General features: G+C 37.1%; 3 protein-coding genes across 8 annotated transcripts in view; 2 read left to right on the top strand and 1 right to left on the bottom strand.

Annotated features, from left to right (window-relative positions):
• Positions 1-6,309, bottom strand: part of LOC143724383 (signal-induced proliferation-associated 1-like protein 2) — a 143,904-nt gene extending 137,595 nt beyond the window's left edge. For 4 of the 6 annotated variants that reach the window (XM_077217362.1, XM_077217360.1, XM_077217361.1 and 1 more), the window contains exon 1: positions 6,148-6,299. The gene's annotated coding sequence lies outside the window, so the exon portion shown is untranslated. Of the gene's footprint in view, positions 1-6,147 lie in introns of all 6 variants that reach the window. The other 2 variants (XM_077217365.1, XM_077217363.1) reach the window with 1 other exon arrangement.
• Positions 6,310-7,758: 1,449 nt separating this feature from the next.
• map10 (microtubule associated protein 10) lies at positions 7,759-11,834 on the top strand. Its single transcript, XM_077217512.1, has 2 exons — positions 7,759-8,760; positions 9,944-11,834. The coding sequence occupies exons 1-2, from the start codon at positions 7,887-7,889 to the stop codon at positions 11,362-11,364; spliced, it is 2,295 nt and encodes a 764-aa protein (XP_077073627.1). The 5' UTR covers positions 7,759-7,886; the 3' UTR covers positions 11,365-11,834.
• A 601-nt stretch (positions 11,835-12,435) lies between these two features.
• On the top strand, positions 12,436-23,272 carry ntpcr (nucleoside-triphosphatase, cancer-related). Its single transcript, XM_077217513.1, has 5 exons — positions 12,436-12,585; positions 15,359-15,521; positions 15,595-15,691; positions 20,462-20,662; positions 22,817-23,272. Exons 1-5 carry the CDS (start codon positions 12,552-12,554, stop codon positions 22,883-22,885), a joined length of 564 nt encoding a protein of 187 aa, XP_077073628.1. The 5' UTR covers positions 12,436-12,551; the 3' UTR covers positions 22,886-23,272.
• Positions 23,273-23,449: the final 177 nt, after the last annotated feature.

Raw genomic sequence — 23,449 nt, forward strand, 5'->3', positions numbered from 1 at the left:
TTGTTTCGTTCAAACATTATGGACCATGGCAAGCAGACTTTGGGACAAAAGGAGAACAAAAACGAGGATCGATATCAGCGTGGCGTTTTCGAGATGCTGAGAGCTCCACGTCCGTGACAAACTTTGACTTGACAGAGACGCTGCTCTTGCATGTACTTTATTTAGACAGGTGAGCAAATGTACATAAAACAAATCAATGTTATATAGCTCAACATGATGAAATGTTAGAATATGATCAATATGTTATTTTAATGTTGATCTAGCTTACTGCTCTCATAGAGACAACAAATGAACACATAGAATAACATTATAACTTTCAACACACTCAAATCCAGTTTAGTGTGATAGTGTAGACCAAGTGAAACAGCGCTGCGTTACCTCAAGTTTCATTCGTCTAATAAACTGACCTGTGCGAGTAGTAATTCAGCACTTGCGTGTAGTTCGGTAGAATGAAATGTCCTTATTCCTTATATATACACCTTTTTACGCTGATATCTGTCGCTCATTGGCAATCGCGCCCTGCTTTATACCACAGTCATGTTAAAAACATCAATGTATTCACTCATCCATAAACATTATTTGATCCATCGGCATGACGACAAGTTCCATAATTCCGATTATCCTTCATCAACCTACGCCTTTGTTTTTATAAAAGGTTAGTGACCCCTAGCGGCCAAAACAATTACATATTGTAGCTTTAAATTTAAGTTTGTCTAAATTCTAAAAGAAACAAGTTTATAAAACTCAAAACAATGAAACCATTCAAATTACTTAAAATGTGTCGGTTTTGTGAACTCAAATGGAAAAGAAAGTTCTATATACACTTCTAAATTAAATTTGATTGAACTAATTTGTTAAATTTAAGTTTACCCTACTTAAACCAATTAGCCTAATTATTATGAGCATTAGGGTTTACAGTATTTAAACTTAAACCTAAAATCTTGATGTTGACCAAAAAAAGTCCATTGGTGTCAACAAAATTGAGAATTAAAGTAGATAAATAAATAAAATCGGACTGCTTAATAAGCATGCATGATAGCCGACAAAACACTCGTTTTTAAAAGAAGGTTTAATTTGCCACATTCCAAAACCAATTAAAAAAAACATTCATTGTCATGAAACTTGTGTCTCTGCCAAATGACAACAGTTAAACAAATACGGTTTAAATAAACAAACAGGCCTGTTGTGGAGTCAACCAGCAGCTGGCAGTGATCTGCTCTGATGATGCCAGTCACAACTGTTGGTCATTAACAAGTACAAGAGAGAATGAACCAGATGGGTGACTTATAACAAACCAAACCAAGAACAAATTCACATGGCTAAAGATCCATACATGATGTACAACTTTAAAAATATGCCTAAGAGATTCTTGTTAACCTATTAGTACCCATTTCTTAAACCAAAAGATTCCTACACCTCAAGTTTCTGTGATATTCTGGTCTCTATATGATTTGAGTCCTTACTTAAATGCAAGTCTGTGAATTGTCTATTTTATCGTCTGCCAATGAGTAAAATCGATCATATCTTGAAAATAAAACCCATTATTTGAGGAATAATTCACTTCTGGAGCACAAACGTGTTGGATGGATTAATGAATTACATACCGAAGTTCTATACTTTAAGTCAAAGGTTTGTATAAATCATGAATATTATAAGCATTAGTAATAGAGACTGTTGCCTAGGAAAGGTTCCTGTTGATGGTCCATTATTTGTTGAATGAGTTGCCAGTAAACATGAAGAGCAGATGGCCTATACTAATCCATTTCATTTGGAGTCCATCTCCTCTCTTCTGTTTAAACATGGAATATCCGTGTAATATCACGCAATGAGGGCGATAACAGCGATAAACAGTTGTCTTGGCATCCTTTGTTGCTGATTGCCACATCTCAAGATATTTCATTCCTTTATCCGGCGGATTAGAAGCACGACTAAGATTCGTATGTTTGAGAAATGTTGTCTCATAACCCCGTCGTATTCAATTGTAACATTTCCGTCACTAAAACAATGCACATTACCCATCAAAAAGCATACTAAACAGTGTTGTTAACCTGGTTCACATTAAATAAAACTGCTTGACGTGAGGGTAGCGAGCAGATGTCCACCTGTCCTGACAGATGTTATTTTCAAGACGAGTCTCCAAAACGAGCTTTAATTTCCTGTCATTATGTTATGAATGCATTCAGGAGTGCGACGCCAGATAAACATCCTTCTGCAGTCACTGTGCCATCTAAGCCAAGCAATGGGAAGACAAATGTCTTGTTTCTCCCAGGGGAACATAAGAAGAAGACAAAGAAGAAAACTTAAACAAGCCAATAACAATGAAAATACACAATTTACCTAGTTTTTTTTTTCTTCGTTTTTTTTTGTTACAAGTGAACTAGACAAGTCACATTTATTTAATATGACTTTATACAATACAATACAGCAATAAAAAAAAAGCAAAATTATATCAATTTATATAAGATCAATTAGAGCTGTAGAGTTTGATTGGATGTGCAGCCTTTGACATCAAAACCAACAGATCTGGGATAAGATAAGTCTGTTTATTTTGCTATCCTATCCATGCACAACTATATTGTGAGTTGCTGTTTATTATTTGCATTTAAAGTCACAGTGAAATGAAAATGTACCCTATCTATGCTCTAAATGCATGTTATAGATCTTATTGTGGACAATTCATCCATTGACTTCATAATGATTCATCAAAAAATATCATAACTAGATCTTCAGAGGAAAACAACAGGACGTATGCAGGACTTCTCAAATCATTTTAGACATGATTGCAAGTGCTCATCTGCCTCCACATCTGAGTGCAATCTCAAAAATCCAATAAACAATGAATGCACAGAACCAACACTTTTTTTCTCCCGATAATTTTACAATCAGATGTTTGTCATAATACGTAATAAAAGATGTCTACTTCTGTTTCATTGTGACTTTAAGTACCTATTGTTATTATTTTAAAGGTTCCTAATTTTGCTTTAGATTCTCCTACAACAGGTTACTTTATATGCATCCAAGTTAAAAAAACATGTTAATTTTCTCATAATATACATTCCACAGCACCTCATTTCTCAAAGTCTGAAATTTTTTTTTCTTAAGATTCAGTCTCTCTCTTTTTACGGTGAGCCAACTCTGCTCTGATTGGTCAGACGGCCCAGTCTGTTGTGATTGGTCGACCGCTTACATGAATATGAAACGCCTATTCTCAATATCAGAATTTCAGCTCTTCCTCACAGTGATACGAACAGTAACGATGGCATTATTTTTTCCCGAATCAATTCAAGTGCATCAAAGCGGATTTGATTTCACAGCAAATCAACAAGCCAAACTCTTCCAGTCTAAGCTGATGTTCGCAGGCAGCCAATGAAGACCATAGGCTGGCATTATGCAAATTTGTTACAAACCTACATAGGTTCATGCAGGAATTAAGGCCACATCCACACTACTACGTTTTAGTTTAGAAACAGAGACCTTTTGCTACGTTTGCACCTCCCGTCCAGACTAAAACGGCAAAAATGAAGACCTAAAACGGAAAAGTTTAGAAACGCTGCCGACCCCGTTTTGCGTTTTTAATCTCCGGAGGGCAATTTAGTGAAGACGAGTCAAAATGGAGGACTTTAGAAACGATGACGCAGAGGCTCACACTCGGCTCTCTGATTGGGTCATACAACGGAAGAAAACATACAACAACATCAACTACATTTTACAATGCTATAACTTCCTACATGCGCCGGAGGCAAGCTATTATTAGAGCGATCTGTGACAATTCCCGTGTGCAGCGGCGGTATCGACCGTACATGGAGCGTCGGTTTTGGGTTAAGCCCTGAAGAACCAGCGCATGGTGGGATAATTTTATCAATGAAGTTGTGGTTCCTGAGGAATGGTGAGAAAACTTTCGAATGTCCATATCGGCACTTCTCAACCTCAGCGAAGTCTGAGGAATAGTCAATCTGTTTACACCGGCACACGCATGCCCAGTGTAGGTGAATGGTCACGTGATCCGCGTTTTGAGTCGTTTTAATGTAGACGGAGATCAATTCTAATACGCAGCTAGGTGTGGACGGAGATCGTATTTGTTTTAATTCTCCGTTTCTAAACTAAAATGCAGTAGTGTGGATGGGGTCTAAGACTAGAATTACTGACGACTCGTTTCAGCAGTTCAGAATCGATTCTCTTATTTAAGAGACAATAACTTTAATTGTTGTGCAGCAATTAAACTGCAATCCTTTTACATTTACAAACAGCTATATAACACATGAAAGGTAATATTCCAAAAAAAGTATAACAGGGTTACTTTAACAATGCTTTCCTCCCCACCATCTGCAACCAAACCACTTTTCAGGGAAATACTGTAAACATTATAGTTCACACACAGTTGTCTTTGTTTATTAAGCTAGAATATGTCTACGAAGTTAACTGGAATATTTCCAGGTGGTTTTCATCCTCGGAGACAGGGATGTCATTTTGTGTGCTGGTGGGAAAGAACTAACCATCAGAAGGATTATCTTCAGTCCGTGTCCGCCACGTATTATTACTAATTCGGCTATAAAGAAAATGGCTTTATTACCCTTGACACCGCACCGCACAAGAACTCGGTGTGTAACTTGTCTAATCAAATGTGCAATTATCTGACCATAATCTGATACGAGCTTGCTGTTCAGAAGACAGAAAAAAGTCCTTTGAGTGGCACAGCACAAAGACACTTGCATTAATATCTACACTGTTCACACACATAGAACACTTCTGATGATTTCTTTGTTTAGAGAATAAAAAAAAATGACAGCTCATTATTAACTAAGAGGAAGCTGTTCCTTCCCTACAAAGAAATTTTTCAGATATGGTAATTTGATATTTCACTGCATCATTACCATATTCATTTTCAATGGTACATAGAATAATACCATGAAATTACCATGGTGCATGTCCAAAAACATATATGACATTAAAGGGATAGTTCACTCAAAAAATGTATATTCTGTCATCATTTACTCACCCTCATGTTGTTCCAAACCTGTATGAATTTCTTTCTTTTTCTGAACACAAAAGAAGATATTTCAAAGAGTGTCGATAATCAAACAGTTCCAATATTCCTTACTAATGGACGTCAATGAATATCGTCAACTGTCTGGTTACCAATATTCTTCAAAATATATTTTCAGTTCAACAGAAGAAAGAAACTCATACAGGTTTGGAACAAAGTGAGTAAATTATGACAATTTTCATTTTTTGGTGAACTATTCCTTTAACATGTACTTTTTGTTATGGATCAAAGCCTAAAGCAGGGGGTTTTAATATACGATACCAAAGACCCACAAATATGATCATCCTTGTGCGAGTGTGTTATTCAAAAGTCTATACATATACTCAAATATCATCCAAAATTAAGTATCATCTCATATCATGTATACAATCTGTCATTTGTCACTCAAGCACTATACATAAAAACTGCCATTAGGCTAAATCATCTTAAAACTCCTTAATCTGATCAATGGATTGGTAACATGTGGTAAAGATTATCACTTAAATAAAGAAAATTTGACCATCCCATCATCATGTAACTGGATTGTGGATCCATAAGAACATTCAAGAGCCCTCTAGTGGATTCCTGACAGCCTGTGTTTAAAATCAACTTTATCTTGACTGCCTTTGTGTTATTTAAAGCACAGTCCCTGGGCTGCATTTGAACCTGATAACTCCACAGTCCATGATAAAAACAATAAATATACAAAATGACATGTGTCTAATACATGCATAAGTGTGATATCTTCACCTGAGTTCTCTGTATTGTTTCAAGGACGCGGATAATAGACAACAATGAAAACCTCACAAACAGTAGGACTTTTTAAATACCCAATTAGCTGTCAATCAAACATCATCATTTCTGGGCATCATTACCGTTGACAACAAGGAACGCGCCCAAAACGACCAAACCTGCAACACGCGACTATGACGCCTAGGTACTAGGCAGCCTACTAGGCTAGAAGTCACAAAATAAGGGTTTATATCACCAAAACTTAAACCTGTTTACTGAACTAAAAGAAACTCAATCAATTTAGTTTTTCAACGGACAATAACGTTATTCTTACAAAAATCACAACACAATACGTCAGTAAGTGAGTAGTTAACGGCACAAGTGGACCTTACCTTCAGCATTCCTAGTTAAAGAAAGTCCCATGATGTGCAGATGAACACCGATCTAATTCCTTTACAAAACAAAGCCAGTGATTTGATCATATTCCATACAGAAACACTTGTACGTTGTCGGAGCAGCTGCTCTGTTCACCCTACACTCACTCAATCCAAAATACTGCCGTTTGCTCGGATCGCGTGAAGCCGGTCTGTGGCCACGCCTACCGCGATCTGTGATTGGTCGAGCTGTTGCCAAACTCCGCCCACGCACTTGTTCACAAGAGTTGACAAGAATATACTATGGTAAATAGACTTTTCAGTGAAGGTATTTCAGATAACTTTATAGTTTTCAAACCAGGTCATTTAAAATGATGTTGTTTGCTGTATTGGTATTTAACAATGAAATATTCTTTGATTTCAGTTTAATAACAACTATGAACTGAACCTGGAGTAATAGTGGCCCCAACTGGGAGACTGAGGCAAAATCTTCTTTATAGATTCTCTTCTTTGTCTTAAAAACAAATTAGGATTTTGAAACAAACGAGATTGAGAGTATAATGCATTAATTTTATAATAGTATTAATTTTAGTATTAATTTATAGTACCAGTCAAAAGTTTGGAAGCATTACTATTTTTGACATAGGGCCTATAGCCCATAAACATTACTTTAATGATTTCTGAAGGATCATGTGACACTGAAGACTGGAGTAATGATGCTGAAATTGTAGCTTTGATCACATGAATAAATTAAATATTATATATATTTAAAGTATATTAAAATGGAAAACCATTATTTTAAATTGTAATAATATTTCAAATATTACTGTTTGTTTGTGTGTGTGTGTGTGTGTGTGTGTGTGTGTGTGTGTGTGTGTGTGTGTGTGTGTGTGTGTGTGTGTGTGTGTGTGTGTGTGTGTGTGTGTGTGTGTGTGTGTGTGTGTGTGTAGGAAACTTCGTGACATGTTTTTGTGCACTTTTAAAGAATTGTATATTTAATAATTAGACTAACTGTATTTTTCACCTTTTACTGAAATGCAAAGAAAAAAAGACTAAATAAATAACTATTCACACTAACCACAGGTTCATGTATAGCTATGCAATACTTTTGATGCAATATTGTTAATAATGAATGGAACATTTCTGTTGGTGTTGTTCTGTGATTGTTGTTATTAATAATAATAATAATAAGAAGAAGAAGAAGAAGAAGAAGAAGAAGAAGAAGAACGGGAGAAGAATACATATCAATAATATAAATAATATTAAGTATTAATATTATTATTATTATTTATAAATATGATTATTATTATTATTATTATTATTATTATTAACAACCACAGAACAACACCAATAGAAATGTTCCATTCATTAACAACACGTTACCAAGTGTAATATGTACCAATGTGTACATAGCCGTTAAATTATGCAAAAAAAATAAAACAATTATTTAGGTATCAGAGTATAAAAAAAGAAAATAAGTAGAACAGATTTCCACTTATCCATCAGTATTATACTTGGTAATAATATTTAGGCTTTAATAGCATTTTACTTCTGAACAAAACACTACAATATTGCTTAAAATCAACTACATCTCCCAGAATCCCACGGTGCCAGTGACGTGTCAATCCTGAGACGATGTCGTTGCTAGGTGATGCGACGCTCTCAGACTCACACACTCGCTTCCTGTTGCCGCTTCATCTCCGTTACAGATAATAATGTGGTTTAAAATGATTGTTTATATGTAAATGCGTATATGAATGAACATGTCATCAACGCTAGAAACTCTCTTCTCGTTGGAACTGGTGATCGATTACGTCCGCGTCGATGGATCACGTGGCAAAGTTTTGTATCCTGCAGTGGGTGTCCGCTTGTTAGATTTCCCCACACTTCTCATATACCAATCAGGACACGAGGATTTCTCATCTAAATCAGGCTATACTGACCTGTGCGTATCACCTGATGCTTTATCTCAACCCGACGATGGAGACTATCTGAAGTATTCCTTCCATAAAGGCAAATCCTGTCTTTTTAAGATGAATTTGCACTCGTTACACACTCATCTCCTAAACACCCCTCTCTACGCAATGGTATTGGATGTAAAAGATGAGATTCCCAAACTTATAGGAAGCTCCTTGATATCCCTGGCTAAAGTGATGGATAGAATTAAACTGGATGTGGATAAACATGGTATTGGCACTCCAACCGCTCATGGAGAGAGACTGTTCACCCCAATCTGCAATCTGATGGGAAACAGCATCGGTGCCATTTCTCTAGTTTATAAGATTGCAAGTCTAGGAGCGAATTTAATCCCTCACATCCCAGATAACAGAGTCCATGAAGTCGGCCAGACCCATGGAAAAGGAGAAGAACTCAAGTCAGTGCATGCAGAATGTAAAAGTGTGGTGTATACTGGAAAAGATGAGATGTCTGAGAACAATCCTGGTAATGTTCTCCCACAAGATGGATGGTCAGCTGATATAGTGATATCAGGAGACAAGCATCCAGGGCTTCCAGCTTTCACTCAATCTGAACAGAGCGTCTCGTGGTCTGAGGAAGCACAAGAACACTCACCTTTCTGTCCTCCACCTCTGTTTTACAGCTCCGGCCTGAAGAGCCAACAGGAGAGGACAAGTAGGATGTTTAGCTTACTGTATTATATTTTAATGGATTTCTAAGGGCTCTAAATTATCAAGGCCTGGCTTCACAGACAGGGTTTAGATTAAGCCAAGATTAGGCCTTAGTTCATTTCAAGTAGCTTTTATAAACGTGTCTAAGAAAAACACATTACTGGTGTTCATCTTGAGACAAAACAATGACCCTGATATATTTTAAAATATGTTGCATTCAGTTAAAACAGCTAAAACATGCATTTTAGTCCAGGACTAGGTTTCAAAGGGTTAGTTCACTCAAAAATAACTCTCCCTCAAACCATCCTAGGTGTGTTTGACTTTCTTCTTTCAGCCAAACACATTCGGAGTGATATTTAAAAAAAATATTCTGGCTTTTCCCAGCTTTATAATGGGAGTAAATGGTAACTTGGATTTTTAAGCCAAAAAAGCACATCCATCATAAAAGTAATCCATACGGCTCCAGGGGTCAGAGGTCACTCTTCTGCCAGGAAGTAGACTTGCGTACGGTCGTTATCGGAAGCCAGTGATCATAGTTTACAAAGTTATAAATATGAATATTTTTCTTAGAGAGTCGTATGAAGGAATTACTTTTATGATGGATGGATGCACTTTTTTGGGCTATTCACTCCCATCATAAAGCTGGGAAGAGCTGAGATATTTTTTAATATAACTTTGTGTCTCTGAAAGAAGAAAGTCATTTACACCTAGAATGGCTTTAGGGTGAGTAAATTATGGGATAATTTTCCTTTTTGGGTAAACTAACCCTTTAAGCCTTGTCTGTGAAAATGGGGGCAAAACTTTGCTGAAAAGCCTGTTGTATATGATCTCTGATTGATAGCTCATACTATTAAGCAAGTAAAAGGATTTTAGTATAAAAATTTTCAAGTCATGGTACATGACTTGAATCAGTGATGACTGATATTTATATGCATTTTATGTAAGTAGTCTGCTATACTGTTATAAAATCTAATTGATTTACATCATAAGCATCAGAATGTCATCTTACTTTTCATCCATGTAAATATCAGCATCTGCACTAAAGTTTGGTCTTTTCCTCCTCGATTATAAGTGCTATTTTTTCGCTATATCATACTATATGAGCCATAAAATCATGATGTTTCAAATATGATATAAAACATAAAATTAAATATGCAATCTGTTCTGACTATTATTTCATATGTCAGGCTTTACAGGGTTACATGCAGCAATGGAGAGTCTTAATCTAGAGGATCCAGAAGATGGAAATAATGAAGAATCATCTGTCATGCATGATGATCCAGAGATAACATCTGCAAAGGTGGAAAGATTGAGTAAGTCCACTTTAACTCCAGGATCACAGCATAAAGAGCCTGATTCAGCTCCACTTGGGAACGTTATCAGGCAGTTACCGCTGCTGAATGCTTTATTAGTTGAACTATCACAGCTTCACGGAGAGATGCCACACCAGCAGCCGTTATCCATTCATCCTAACCTGGCGTGGCTGTACACATCAACACAGGATCCGTCAGCATCTGAGTATCAGAAAACTATCAAAGCTAGTCCTAAACAGAGACCTGGACAATCCAAGATCAAATCAGTGAAGAGTGCAAATGGTGCAAAGAAAAATGAAGAAAAGTTGCAACCTAAAAGGATGCTTAAATATGGCTTGACAAACACTTTTCGTCTCAGACTCAAGCTGGTCAGACCAGGTCTTACCAAACGGCACGAATGCATCGAATACCAGAACATAAAACAGGACCAGCCAATGAGACAGGCGTCATCTGACCACAAACGTGTTCGTAAGTCAGTTTACAGAGGTGTCAACTTAGATGAAACTACATTAGTTAGCAGTTTTGAAATGGATCCAGCACCAGTTAAAACCGCATCAAAATCACAAACAAGACCAAGTTCAAATGAAAGTAATGTTGCATCCCTCACAGAAACGACTTTGACTGAGAAAGATAAAAAAGTTGGAGTTCATATTCCAAGTGCGCTCATTCAGTATTCAGACTGTAGTGACGTCCGTCCAAACTCAGATTTGAACAATCCTGGCGTCCAGAGTTTTAAAGAAAGCATCAGGGAAGATAGTCGAGCGAGCAGCCGTCCTCACAGATCAAGCCTGAGTGATGAAGAGTATCAGGACGACTTCACAAGCTTCAACACAGCCGACGGATACTCACCTGACCCGCTTAGCAGTCCAGAACCAAACAGGCGTAAAACAAACAACGCTTCAAGTGTTTCAAGTGCTTCCGGTCTCAATAAAGGTCTTCCGGTTCCTGTCAAAGCGGAGAAATCTCCTCAACGCTCGGTCAGAGGCACACAGGTCATCCAGAGTCTGTCTTCAGACGACAGTGAGGATGAGTTTGTGTCCTCTAGCGTTAGACGTCGAAGACCTGGATCACAAACCACTACATCTCTTCGGAGGAGATCCCAGAGCTTTGACAGTGACTCTGATGAGAAGAGCAGGACATTTAGCCGGGAGTCAGAGGACTCAGATTTACCTGTGCTAAAGTCCAGTTCAGACGCTGAAGAGGAACGGGACAGACTGGCCTCTCTGGGACTGGACAAGAATTGCCATCATATTTCAGAGCTGGTCTTCAACAAACTTCCAGGATATACACTGTGATTAGACAGTGTTGATCTGATATACTGCAAGAGAAAAAGAGTAAACGCCAGAAACCAGCAAACATCTTCTTTATATTAGTTCAGTTCAATATGTTTTTACATGCATAGACATTCATTCATTGGCACAGTTATTTGTGTGTTCAAATACAGCTTCAATAAGTATTCAATGATTTTATTTTTAATTTATATATTTTTCAGTGTTTTGTAACAAATCCACAACAATTTTACAGCAATAAATACAGTTGTTGTTTCTAAAGCAGAACCTTGAATACATTCGTAAATGATTAATGATGGATAAAATGGGAATGTGGACTATATTGAATGACTATTTGTTTTAAATGAGATGAGCCATTGTACAATTGTACAGATGAGATTATACAAAAATGATGCAATGTATAAATACTTAAATGTTTAAGGTTGACACCATAACAGCAATGTTGTATTTGATAAATATAAGTGCTGTCAAATCGATTAATGTCATTTCACGTGTGTGTGTGTGTGTGTGTGTGTGTGTGTGTGTGTGTGTGTGTGTGTGTGTGTGTGTGTGTGTGTGTGTGTGTGTGTGTGTGTGTGTGTGTGTGTGTGTGTGTGTGAGAAAAAAGCCAAACAAATTAATAATAAAAAACACATTTCAAGCTGTTACAGCCTGAAAGTCTGGGTGGAAGATAATATTTTTATTTATTTAATTTATAATAATTTTTTATTATTTCTTGGTTATTGGCAAAACACCACCTCCACATTTTCTATTATTTTACTTGTAATTTTAAATTAAACAGTGATTTGTTTTTTAACAGCATGAAATATAAAAAGGTGCAGATAATCAGACAAAACTTAAATTAATATAGTATTAAATAAATTCAACCTATAATTTACGATTTCTGCTTTTCTTTTAATCCTCTTATACGTTCAGAGTAAAATAAATCTTAAGTCTTTTTTTGTCACAAAAAAGCAGATGATTTAATGTTCCTCGAGGAGAAGGAATAAATTCTTGCACAGTTAACTTTCACAAGACACATTATTCCTTATTTATAAACTTACTCGAGTCGCTCGAGCGGGTGACTCCTCTGCGTCTGCGTCATAATTATGCTCCCGGAAGTAATAAGTGTGTGTGTGGGCTCCATAGAGAGTAAAAGAAATGTGTGGGATCCTGACCTGAACCTGAACTAAAGCAGCAAGAATCATCTGTGAATGATGAAGCATGTGTTCCTGACTGGCGTTCCCGGTAAAATGCATCATACATTTAAGAAGTTAACACAAAAAAAGCCGTGCATCTTGTTCTGCTTGCCATGGAAATGTGAAAAAACGCGAATATAATATTCATTGAAAGTATAGACGACGTGCTTTAAGGACTCGTTTTGCATGTTGTTAAATATTAATAATAAACTATTAATTGTATAATAATAAACTAAACACATTAACAGTACAAACTTGACACATCAACAACAGCCCTTTGAGCTTTGAAAGATTTACCACTGTACAGTAATGATATCAGGTGGTGGCATATGATAATTAATTTCATATGTGTTACAGTTCGAGACTGAATGTCGAGTAAATCAGAGAGAGAGAGAGAGTACGAGAGAAAGAGAGAGAGAGAGAGAGAGAGAGAGAGAGAGAGAGAGTGCTTAAAGCTGCAGTCCATAACTTTTTGGGGTTAAAAATTATCCAAAAATAAATGTTTGGGCAAGTACATAACTAGCCAGTGTTCAAAACTCTCTGCTTGCCTTAGCTCGATTCAAAATGGTAAGCTTGTAATAATGTTAATAATAATAATAATTCCAGTGGTACTGGTGGATTTCCGCGGGGAATTCGAGCATCTGTACACATAAAGAAGGAGTCTCGGCTAGTGGGCTATATTGAGTGGGAGGATGTTGGAGATTTATAGCCTTTTCTCACAGCACTTGATATAATTAAACTTATCAATTTGATGGCGGATCCAGAAAGGTTTAAACGACAATCACCAGCAGTGACGACTGGAGATTCCTCGTTGTAAAATGCAAAAGACTTCAGAGTGGCTACAGAAAAAAAGAGACTGCAACCGGACCATGCGAAAACAAGGATAAATATCGGAAGGGCATTAAATGTCAGGCAATGCTGATGTTGTTAATATGTACAATTTGAGAACAAAGTATAATTTGCACGGTTTGACGTGATATGATAAACGATCGTTAGATTTAATCAGCGTGATTTACTGCAATGCTTTTCCCCCTTAGTTGGTCAGAACTAAAGTGGATGTTATTGTTCAGATTACATTTTCCGGTGAAAATTATTATGTTGGTCATACTGTACTTCCAAAAAGTATAATCTGTGATTCTGAATGCCAGTATCCACACCGGCGGCGACTGACAGCCGCACATTCTCCTCAAAGCATTGTGTTCATCCGCTGTGCCGAGCCGCGGCACAACCCACGTAAAGAAGATAATTCCACGAATAACTGCAATTGCAGATTTCGAACAGAGATGGCGACAAAGAGGAAAAACTACAGACTGCAGTTTTAAAAGATCCTCTTTGTTGTCTTTTAATAAACATTTGTACTTCATCATTAAGTACATTAATTACACTAGTCATTAAGACACAGTATTCATAAATAAATAAATAATACGTCTAGATACTTAAATCAAATCACAGTTAATTATAATGATACAGTATTCTGATCATTTACCCAAGCAACAAATTTCATACATTATTGGTCTAGAATATCACTTCACAGCATTTTCCTTCTTACATAAAATAATTTCAAATCAGCATTTCTTCAATCAATTAATATGTGCATGTATTAATTTGTCTATTCAATAGCCTTGCAGAAAGATAATTTACTACAGAGCCCCTAAGGGGACAGAGGGTGGTGGAGAAAAATATTAGATGGGAGAAAAAATAAGTCGTCAATGCTTTTGCATTGTCTCGCAGATGTTTTGCATACCCTAAAAAACTTTGTGTTTCCTCGCAAAACCTTTGTGTTCATTGCAAGTGAATGCAAAGTTTTCTGGTGGGTGAAAGGAGAGAACGCAAAAGCATTGCTAATTTCTCCTCTTCTTTTTTTTCCTTCACCATATACCTTTAGGAGCTCTGTAATTTACAGTCAGACGTAGGGGTGTAACAATATATCGTGTCACAATATATCACAATACAAAAACTCAATCATATGTATCGTGGATAGTTCACCCAAAATAAAAATTACTGTGTGAGAAAAAAAAGAATCGATCGTCCAAGTATGTTAAACTACTATATAATGTTAAATATAATGTAATAGGGGAATATTTGTGGGTTCTGATAAAGCCAAATGTCTTATGTTACCAGTAAAAAGTGGCCTACATTATTTTAAATATATCTACTCAGTGACAGAGTGCAAGCATACAGGTGAAACTAGAAAAATTAGAATAACGTGCAACAGTTCATGTATTTCAGTAATTCAAATTAAACGGTGAAACTAATATATTTAGTATATATAACTATATACAGCCTATGCATGATTATACTTTTCAGAGGGCCAACATTTCTGTATTTAAAATCTTTTTTTTTATTATTGATTTCCTGTAATATTCTAATTTTCTGAGATTTTGAATTTGGGGTTTTCATAAGCTGTAAGCCATAATCATCAAAATTATAACTTTTGCACGATATTCTAATTTTTCGAGTTTCACCTGTATTCGTCTAAAATAATTCTATTTTCAGCTTCATAATCATAATCATGAATATGTTTATTCTGGTGTCTCTATTGTTCTGTGCATTGGGTTTCCAGCACCAAGTCCAAGCCTATTCATTTACACACACAATATAATATAAAATTCAACATTTTAATCAACAGTTCATTTTTTGTTAACCTTTCACCATATGTCTTGGAGTAGCGCAATAATATCATATCGTGAGTTCAGTATCGTAATATGTATCGAAACGTGAGGGTATCTATCGTTACACCCCTAGTCAGGCGTCATTATCACCAAATAAAGCCATTCAAGGTGAGAGCAAATTACCCCACAATGAAGTGTTTTTCTCTACAGGTGTGGGTAAGACGACTCTGGTGAAGAGTGTGTGTGAGTCTGTGGTCTCCGCCGGGGTCTCAGTCAGTGGTTTCTTCACAGAGGAGGTCCGAGAGAGAGGCAGGAGAGTGGGCTTTGATGTGGTCACGCTCACAGGTGATCGAGGACGTCTGTCCAGACTCAGGTATCGTCTCTCCATCAATCAGATGCTTTTAGTGCTGTTGTCATCCATTAACACACTCTCTGTTTGATCCCAGCACTGAATCCGCCGCAGGTGGACGTGAATACAGGGTCGGACAGTACGTGGTCGATCTTCAGTCGTTTGAGAGTCTTGCACTCCCTCTTTTCAGAAACGTATGTATAGATGGATGATATAAACAACCTACAGTTAATGCATACTAATAATATAATGGATTTTCTTATCTCAATTGATGTTTGATATACAAAAATATTTAAAAAAATTAGGAAAAGCTCAAATTTAAATCTGTTCATCATATAAAGTGATCGAGTCTCTTCAGAAAATTTGATCTAAACCACTCAATTCATATGGATTTGTTTTACGATCTCTTTATGAACGTTTGAAGTAGAGCCCGACCGATATGGATTTTTGGGGGCCGATGCCGATACCGATACCGATATTAGGAAGTAAAAAAGCCCGATACCGATATATCGGCCGATATTATTTATGTGTATATTATAATACAGTAGCAATATTATTTATGTGTATTATAGTACAGTATACCAGTCAAAAGTTTGGACACTTTCCTATTGGTGTGTACAAACTTTTGATGGGTACTTTACACAGTAGCTATAAACAGAATAAATATATTTTATAAACACGTTTTGCAATGATCACTCAAATGTGGTAATCAAACACTTGTGTGACACAGATATGTAATGGAGGCAGGGGGAATGATAGAATGAGAATTATACAGCTGAGCTGTAACCAAACTAGTTTGCATTGCATGTTATATTATATTATATTATATTCTAAATACTGTTGCATAATCTTCACTAACGACGACTTTGTCTTTTAATTTAGTCATAATCAATAAATATATAAAAAGTGTCACTGACAAAACCTTATTATCTTCTATTTTTACTCTTAATTCCTCTAATCTCTACCAGTGGAGGAAGAACTCAGATCTTTTTACTAAAGTAAAATGAATAATATCATAATGAAAACGTTTTTAATTACATATGTACAGTACTTTTATACTATTTTAAATAATTAGTAAGCAAAATGTACTAAACGTGAAACTAGGCTACTCCTGATGCAAAATGGCCCTATATAAAGTGTTATAATTATATACATTTTTGGAATATTGCTTGATGTTGTAACGTAGCGTTATCAGGCAGAATGAGCTTTAACACGGTGTCTACACCGGACGCGGCCGTTACTGCTCGCGTCGCAACAGCTGTTTACCCTAGACAAAGCAGAATCAGTTTACTGTCGGAGATCGCTCGCGCCACGCATTTTAATCAATGTTTCATCAACCAATTGCCTTAATAAATAAGAAGAAGGCCTAAATATAGCAGACAATATAATCAGGACTTCTCAGCTGCGCGCTTGCAATAGTCACAAGCTCACACAATACGTGACAGAGGCTTGTAGCAGAGAAATCAATTCTGTGAATTACACTGCGCAAATCACAAGTAGGCTAAATACCCACCGGATGAAGAAGGGTTGGCTCTCAGTCTCCATAGGCTACATAAAATATTCATTTTATTTTATTTTATTTTATTTTTCATCTTTGCATTTATGAGGAAAAAACAATGTTACAGACGCGACAGTTCAGCACTACGGACGTGAGCGCTCTGAAAGCGGCACTAATGCTTTGAAACTTTCACATAGACATCAAACAGAAAGCACAAAACCTTTCGTTTCAAAGTGAATTTCGTTTTGTATTAATTGTATCTTAATTTTAATCAATGTTTCATCAGCCATTTGCCTGGATTTAATTTATAAGAAGTAAATTTAGCAGACGATAGATAGGCCTAATCTCGACACGGAGGCGCCTGCGGGTGAACTGGAGCTCGTCTCATGAACCGAAACTCAGCGTATAGACCTGAGAATTGAAATATATCTATATTGAAATGTCTACTTTTAAACAGAACAATTCAAAACGAAAGACAGACAGACTCATGTAATCGTATGAAATGTGCATTTCTCTCTGGCGCGCGCTCACTGAAGATCGCGAGTCAGCATCGTCAACTTCATCTTTGGCTGACACTGACTGAAAACACTTGTTTATTAATAAACAATTAAAATGTCTCCTTGCTATATTTGTTGTATTCATAATCATTATTTTTGCCAGTTCTTGTGACAGCTTTTAGGTGCTTTATTGGCAGCGCCACCCTTACATGAATCACCGTACCCGCATTTTTTAAAATATTCATTTATCGGCCATTATAAATGCCGATACCGATAGTTAGGAAAATGCCTAAAATCGGCCGATAATATCGGCCCGCCGATATATCGGTCGGGCTCTAGTTTGAAGTGTCAAAGTTGTAGTTGCGTAGCTGTCAATGGAAGGAAAGAAAACTCTCAGATTTCATCAAAAAGATCTTCATTTTCTGTTCCAAAGATGAACAAAAGTGTTATGGGTTTGGAACGACAGGAGGGAGAATAATTAATGACAGAATTTTCATTATTGGGTGAACTGTCCCTTTAAGAGACTGTTACCCCTTTTCCACCAAAAAAGAACGGGTTCGGAACTGGTGCTGGTTCAAAGTTGGTTCGGAGTTGGTTCAACTTGCGAACCTCCTCAGAACCTGTTTGTTTTTCCACTTCTAGAGCGCCCAGCGAACGACGTCGTTACGTCACTGTGTACGTCGCTTTAAGTCTCAGCTAGAAACGCTTGCAAGTACAACATTACTTTGGGATTATCTCTAACTCGTGAACCAAGAAGGCTTTAAAAACAATTGAAATATGTAAGTCTTTTAATCTTTTCCTTTGATATGTAATCTTTTCTGATTAGTTATGTACACCTGTCTTGTCTTTTTTTTCTCTCCGTTTATTTGTTCTATTTTGTGACTGTTTTCTTCTTTGCTTACATAATGTTTTCAATAAAAAAAATTAAAAAAAAGCTAGAAACGCTTGCGCCAACTTCAAGCATAACAATTACAATGGCGGACTACATCGTGTTTCTGCAAATGTTTCTCCTGGCTTTGCGGTCAGAAAAGATGTTAAGGACACATCTAAACCCGCCCCCAGCCCCCGACGTAAGCATGACGTGGTAAAAGAACGGTTCTCTGGTTCTAGTCCAGCAAAGAGTTGGTGCCGCTTTGGAACCAGTTTTCCTGGCCGAGAACCGGTTCTTTGGCTGTCGAAACACAAGGAACTGGTTCGCGCGCAGGCACCGGCTCCGAACCGGCTCTCAAAACGCTTTGGTGGAAAAGGGGTATGTGTGTCAGTGGGAGTCAGTCAGACAGCAGAGAGTAGCCAGTCAAGCAACGAGGTTTCTTTGCAAAGAAAAAATAACAGATAACATGGGAAGTGTAAGCCAAGAGGGTGTACCATTGTCACTGTTTCTGTACCACAGAAAGTGCTAAAGTTGGACTAACTTACCCATCCAGCAGAAAACAAAATGATTGTGCAAAATGATACGTGTGATCCTCCATTTGGTGCGTATTCAACATAGTGACTGTGCAAGTTTCCTCTAAAAACACCAACGAAGAAGCAGCAAAAACAACAGAATGATGAAACATGCTCTGTAGAGAAGTTTGTCCATTTAGGGCTACTGTAGAAACATGGCGGCGCAAAATGGCGACTTGACATGTATGGTGACCCGCGGTGTATGTAGATAGAAATGGCTCATTCTAAACGGATAACGGTTCATTTTGTAAGGTCTTTATACACCACTCAATAACAAAGTTATGTATATTATAATAGATTTCTGACAATAGATACTCATACATTTTACACATTGCACCTTTAAATAAATGGTTTGTTTATAATGAGGATGTTTTAAGCTATGAAACTGGCAGGATGTATTAATGGTGCAAAGTCCTCTTATATGTCAACACATCAAGGCAAATTTGATTTCTCATATCATGACCCCTTTAAGTTCTTATTCACTGGAAATTTTGCGGCACTCAGTCATTTTTGAACTTCCTTATCTTCACCACTATGCTACCATCATACACACACATATTTCATAGTCATGCATTCCTGACTGACACATTTAGTTTGTCTGGAGCCAGAGCCTTCATGTTCATCATCTCTGCTAGTTAGCGTAGGATGCGCCGTGTACGAGACCTGAAACCTTTGAGTGAACTTTAATGTTATTTTAGTGTCATTAAAAGGACATTTCGCTCAAAAATGAAAATTGTGTCATTAATTATTCTCCCTCATGTCGTTCCAAACCTGTAAGACTTTCGTTCATCATCGGAACACAAATGAAGATCTTTTTGATCTCTAACTAAAAGTTGTTGAATCTTTACATGTGAATAAAATCCTAAATTCAATCTGTTCATCATATAAAGTGATCATGTCTCTTCAGAAAATTTGGACTGAACCACTCAATTTATATGGATTAGTTTTACGATCTCTTTATGAACTTTTGAAGCGTCAGTGTCAAAAATATCTTCATTTGTGTTTGAAGATTAATGAAAGTCTTACAGGTTTGGAATGACATGAGGGTGAATAATTAATGTCAGTATTAAAGATTTTTGGGTGAACTGTCCTTTTAACTTCTATTTTATTTCAAGTAACGAAAATAGTATAGTTTTAGTTAATTATAATAACCCTGTTGCAATAGAAGTACAACCAGCAGTTATCAATACCAGAAATCGTATGACTAAAATAATAATTCTTGCATGTCAACGATGCCAAATGCATCGATGCATATTAATACGAACTTGAAGATGTAATTGTGAAATGGTGAATGACATTTAATTTTTTATTGTGGAGGAGGGGAACATCATCACACAATAATAAATTAATTTTATGAACATATTAAATTTTTTGGAGCTTGGGAGCCACAGGTCACAGTCTGTTTTTGTGTTCCATAAAAGTAAGAAGATCATACGGGTTTGGAACAACATAAGAGTTATTACTAAAAGAAGTTTGTTAAACATGTTTAGATTTGAGTTTCATTATCCAGTGTCCTTATCAAACAGATGTGTGTGGGAAGCAAGAATGTGTTTGTCATCGATGAGATCGGAAAGATGGAGCTGTTCAGCCAAGCGTTTATCCGTGCGGTGAGACAGACTCTGGACGCCTCCAGCTGTTCAGTCCTGGGCACCATCCCTGTTCCTAAAGGAAAACATCTCGCGCTGGTGGAGGAAGTGCGCAGCAGACAGGACGTCAAGATATTTATGGTAAAAATGTGATTTGGATCACTGGAATTTTCCATGCAAACATCCTTGGCACCTTTCATTCACATGCAACACTCAAACCTACTGTAGAGAGATACTGCAGATGGAAAATATTGAGTTTGTTCTTGTCCTTTTTATACTTCAAAGAATTTATATGACCTTATAATACAGTCATACAAATATTTAGACCTAAATTAAGGATTTATGTATTTGACATGCATAGAAAATGTTCATCCATTTTGATTACACGGTCTTAAACAAACAAATACACGATGTAACTTATGGTCCTCTAGCAGTTAAACAACAAAACTGCATGCATTTTGCAGAAGAACTTTGTTTTGGTTGTGCTTCGGCTAAGTTGATCATAGAACAATGGCCACCAGTGGTCTCTACGATCAACTTAGGCTTACGATGCTTTTGGGAAAAACAGCCCTGTTGAGTAATAAAAACACCATCATCTCTGCGTCACTTTTACAACATTTCAAATCCCTCAGTTCTCGCCACCTCCAAAAAGCCACACTAATGTTGATTCTTGTTTTATTACGAGCTCTGTCGTTTTCTGTTTTTGCCAGCAGACTCTCCTCTGGTCTGCGTTTGTTTTAAACGCGTGATTCCCCGGAGACTTCGCTGCTCCATGTCAAACTTTTGTCGCTCGTTGTAACAAATAACCTCTGCCATTCCCACACCAGACACACACACACACACACACTCAACCAACCTCTGCCACTCCCACACCAGACACACACACGCACTCAACCAACCTCTGCAACTCCCACACCAGTCACACACACTCAACTAACTTCTGCCACTCCCACACCATACACACACATACACAGACATACGCACACACATACACAGACACACACAACTAGCCTCTGCCACCCCCACACCACACACACACACACACACACACTCAACTAGCCTCTGCCACTCCGACACCAGACACACACACACGCGCGCACACACACACAACTAGCCTCTGACACCCCCACACCAGACACACACACACAACTCGCCTCTGCCACCCCACACCAGACAGACAAACACACACACACATACGCACTCACATACACACAAACTCAACTAACCTCTGCCACTCCGACACGCGTCAAAGCAGCCGGAGCAACTCTATTTAGGGATATGTCGAGACGCTCACGGCTGAGTGATGCATGTACGCAATTTCCCGCGAAAACCATCCCGACAGTGCTAAAATATAGGCTTATCATAGTGAATCAGAGTCAGGCAAAAACACATTTTGGTAGAAGGATTGATGATGTATTGACTTGTTTAAATTTGAACAAAAAAGTTATATAGTGTACCTTTAATATGATGCATATTTGCCAGTCATACATAAATGAAATTGTAATTTGTTTCACAAATTAAATGGATAAATCTATTCGTTTATTTTCATCAAAAGTGCCATGCACAAACTTCCCCAGAAGAGATATTATGCATGCTGGCCTACACAAAAAGGGAAATGGAAGCGTGGCTACATTTGAGCATGAGTCACTGTCCAGTGCGTCTAGACCAGCATGTGATGAATCCAGGCGTGTGGAAACATACGCTGTGAACCAGTGAAGGTTTACATGTGTTGTGTGCTGATATGAAGCTTGATAACTTTACATTGCTTATTGTTTGGCCTGTATGGAATCTGCGCCCACATCAACAGAAGCTCCACAGAATTCAAACTTGCATTGTTCACCAAATTCTATGCATTCCACAATTACTTGTTTATTTATTCAATATTCTTTGTAACTTTATGTTGAAAGTGTTTTGAGAAATAAGTATTTAAAGGGGCTAAATGTAAGAATTTATGTATTAATCGCTTTTTTTATTGCCAAAGTGTGAACAGTCTGTAATGAATCTTAAAAATTTAATCTATATCACGAGATATAGGGTTTACTAGTTATTGATCCACTAGAACATGCTCTTTATGAACTTGCAAACTCTATGAAATTCTGTTTAAAAAGTCTTATTAATCACAAACAACTTGGAAAAATCACAGAAACTTGAGCTGAACAATCTGCAATGGATGTTTCACAAACAATTCAGCCTTTATTTTCACTCATTTCACCATTGCTCATCTCTTCCGTTCTCATTTTCTTCAGAAAATGTAAAATTCCAGTTAAGTTCTGCTGTCTGTTTTTCCTCCCACAGGTAACAAAGGAAAACAGAGACACAATCTTTGATGAAATTGTGTCTGCTGTACAAGAGTGCGTGAAGTAAAAGAGGAACTGATAAACTACTGACAATATATTTCTCAAGTCATTTTCATCTCATTCAAGTGCTCTATTCTTTCAATGTGTTCACACGTGTTAAATACATGCATGTGAAGGAGCATCTTTCTCTCAAACACATCTCATAATGGATCGACGCCTGCATTATTGATTCGGAGCAAGCGCACTGGAGGAAGGGAGTGTGAGAGTCACGAAGACTGAATGAAGACGAGATGACGCTCCTATGAACACTCGTCAGGCCTTAAATGCTCTTCGACATCTTCAAATCCATAAAGAGGTCATTAGGCGCCAACCATTCCTCTTTTAGAGACGTGTACTTCCTGTATCTACATTTCCCATTAAACAGGAAAATAAATGAATATTTGAGTTGACAACACTGTCAGGCTTCCAGATGTTTAATTTATCCTCAAATATGGAAAAGTGTGCCTTAAAGCAGCGCTAAGGAAGATTTTTTACCTTAAAATAATGTTTCCAAAATCGTTTCAGTGGTTCATCAAGTCGTGACATGCTGAAATGCACTTATGCCACAGCTTTGCGGTCCTTTATCTGATAT

This window comes from Siphateles boraxobius, unplaced genomic scaffold, assembly GCF_051911475.1.
Source record: "Siphateles boraxobius isolate OS27281-9 unplaced genomic scaffold, OSU_SipBor_1 73, whole genome shotgun sequence".
Taxonomy (NCBI): Eukaryota; Metazoa; Chordata; class Actinopteri; order Cypriniformes; family Leuciscidae; genus Siphateles; species Siphateles boraxobius.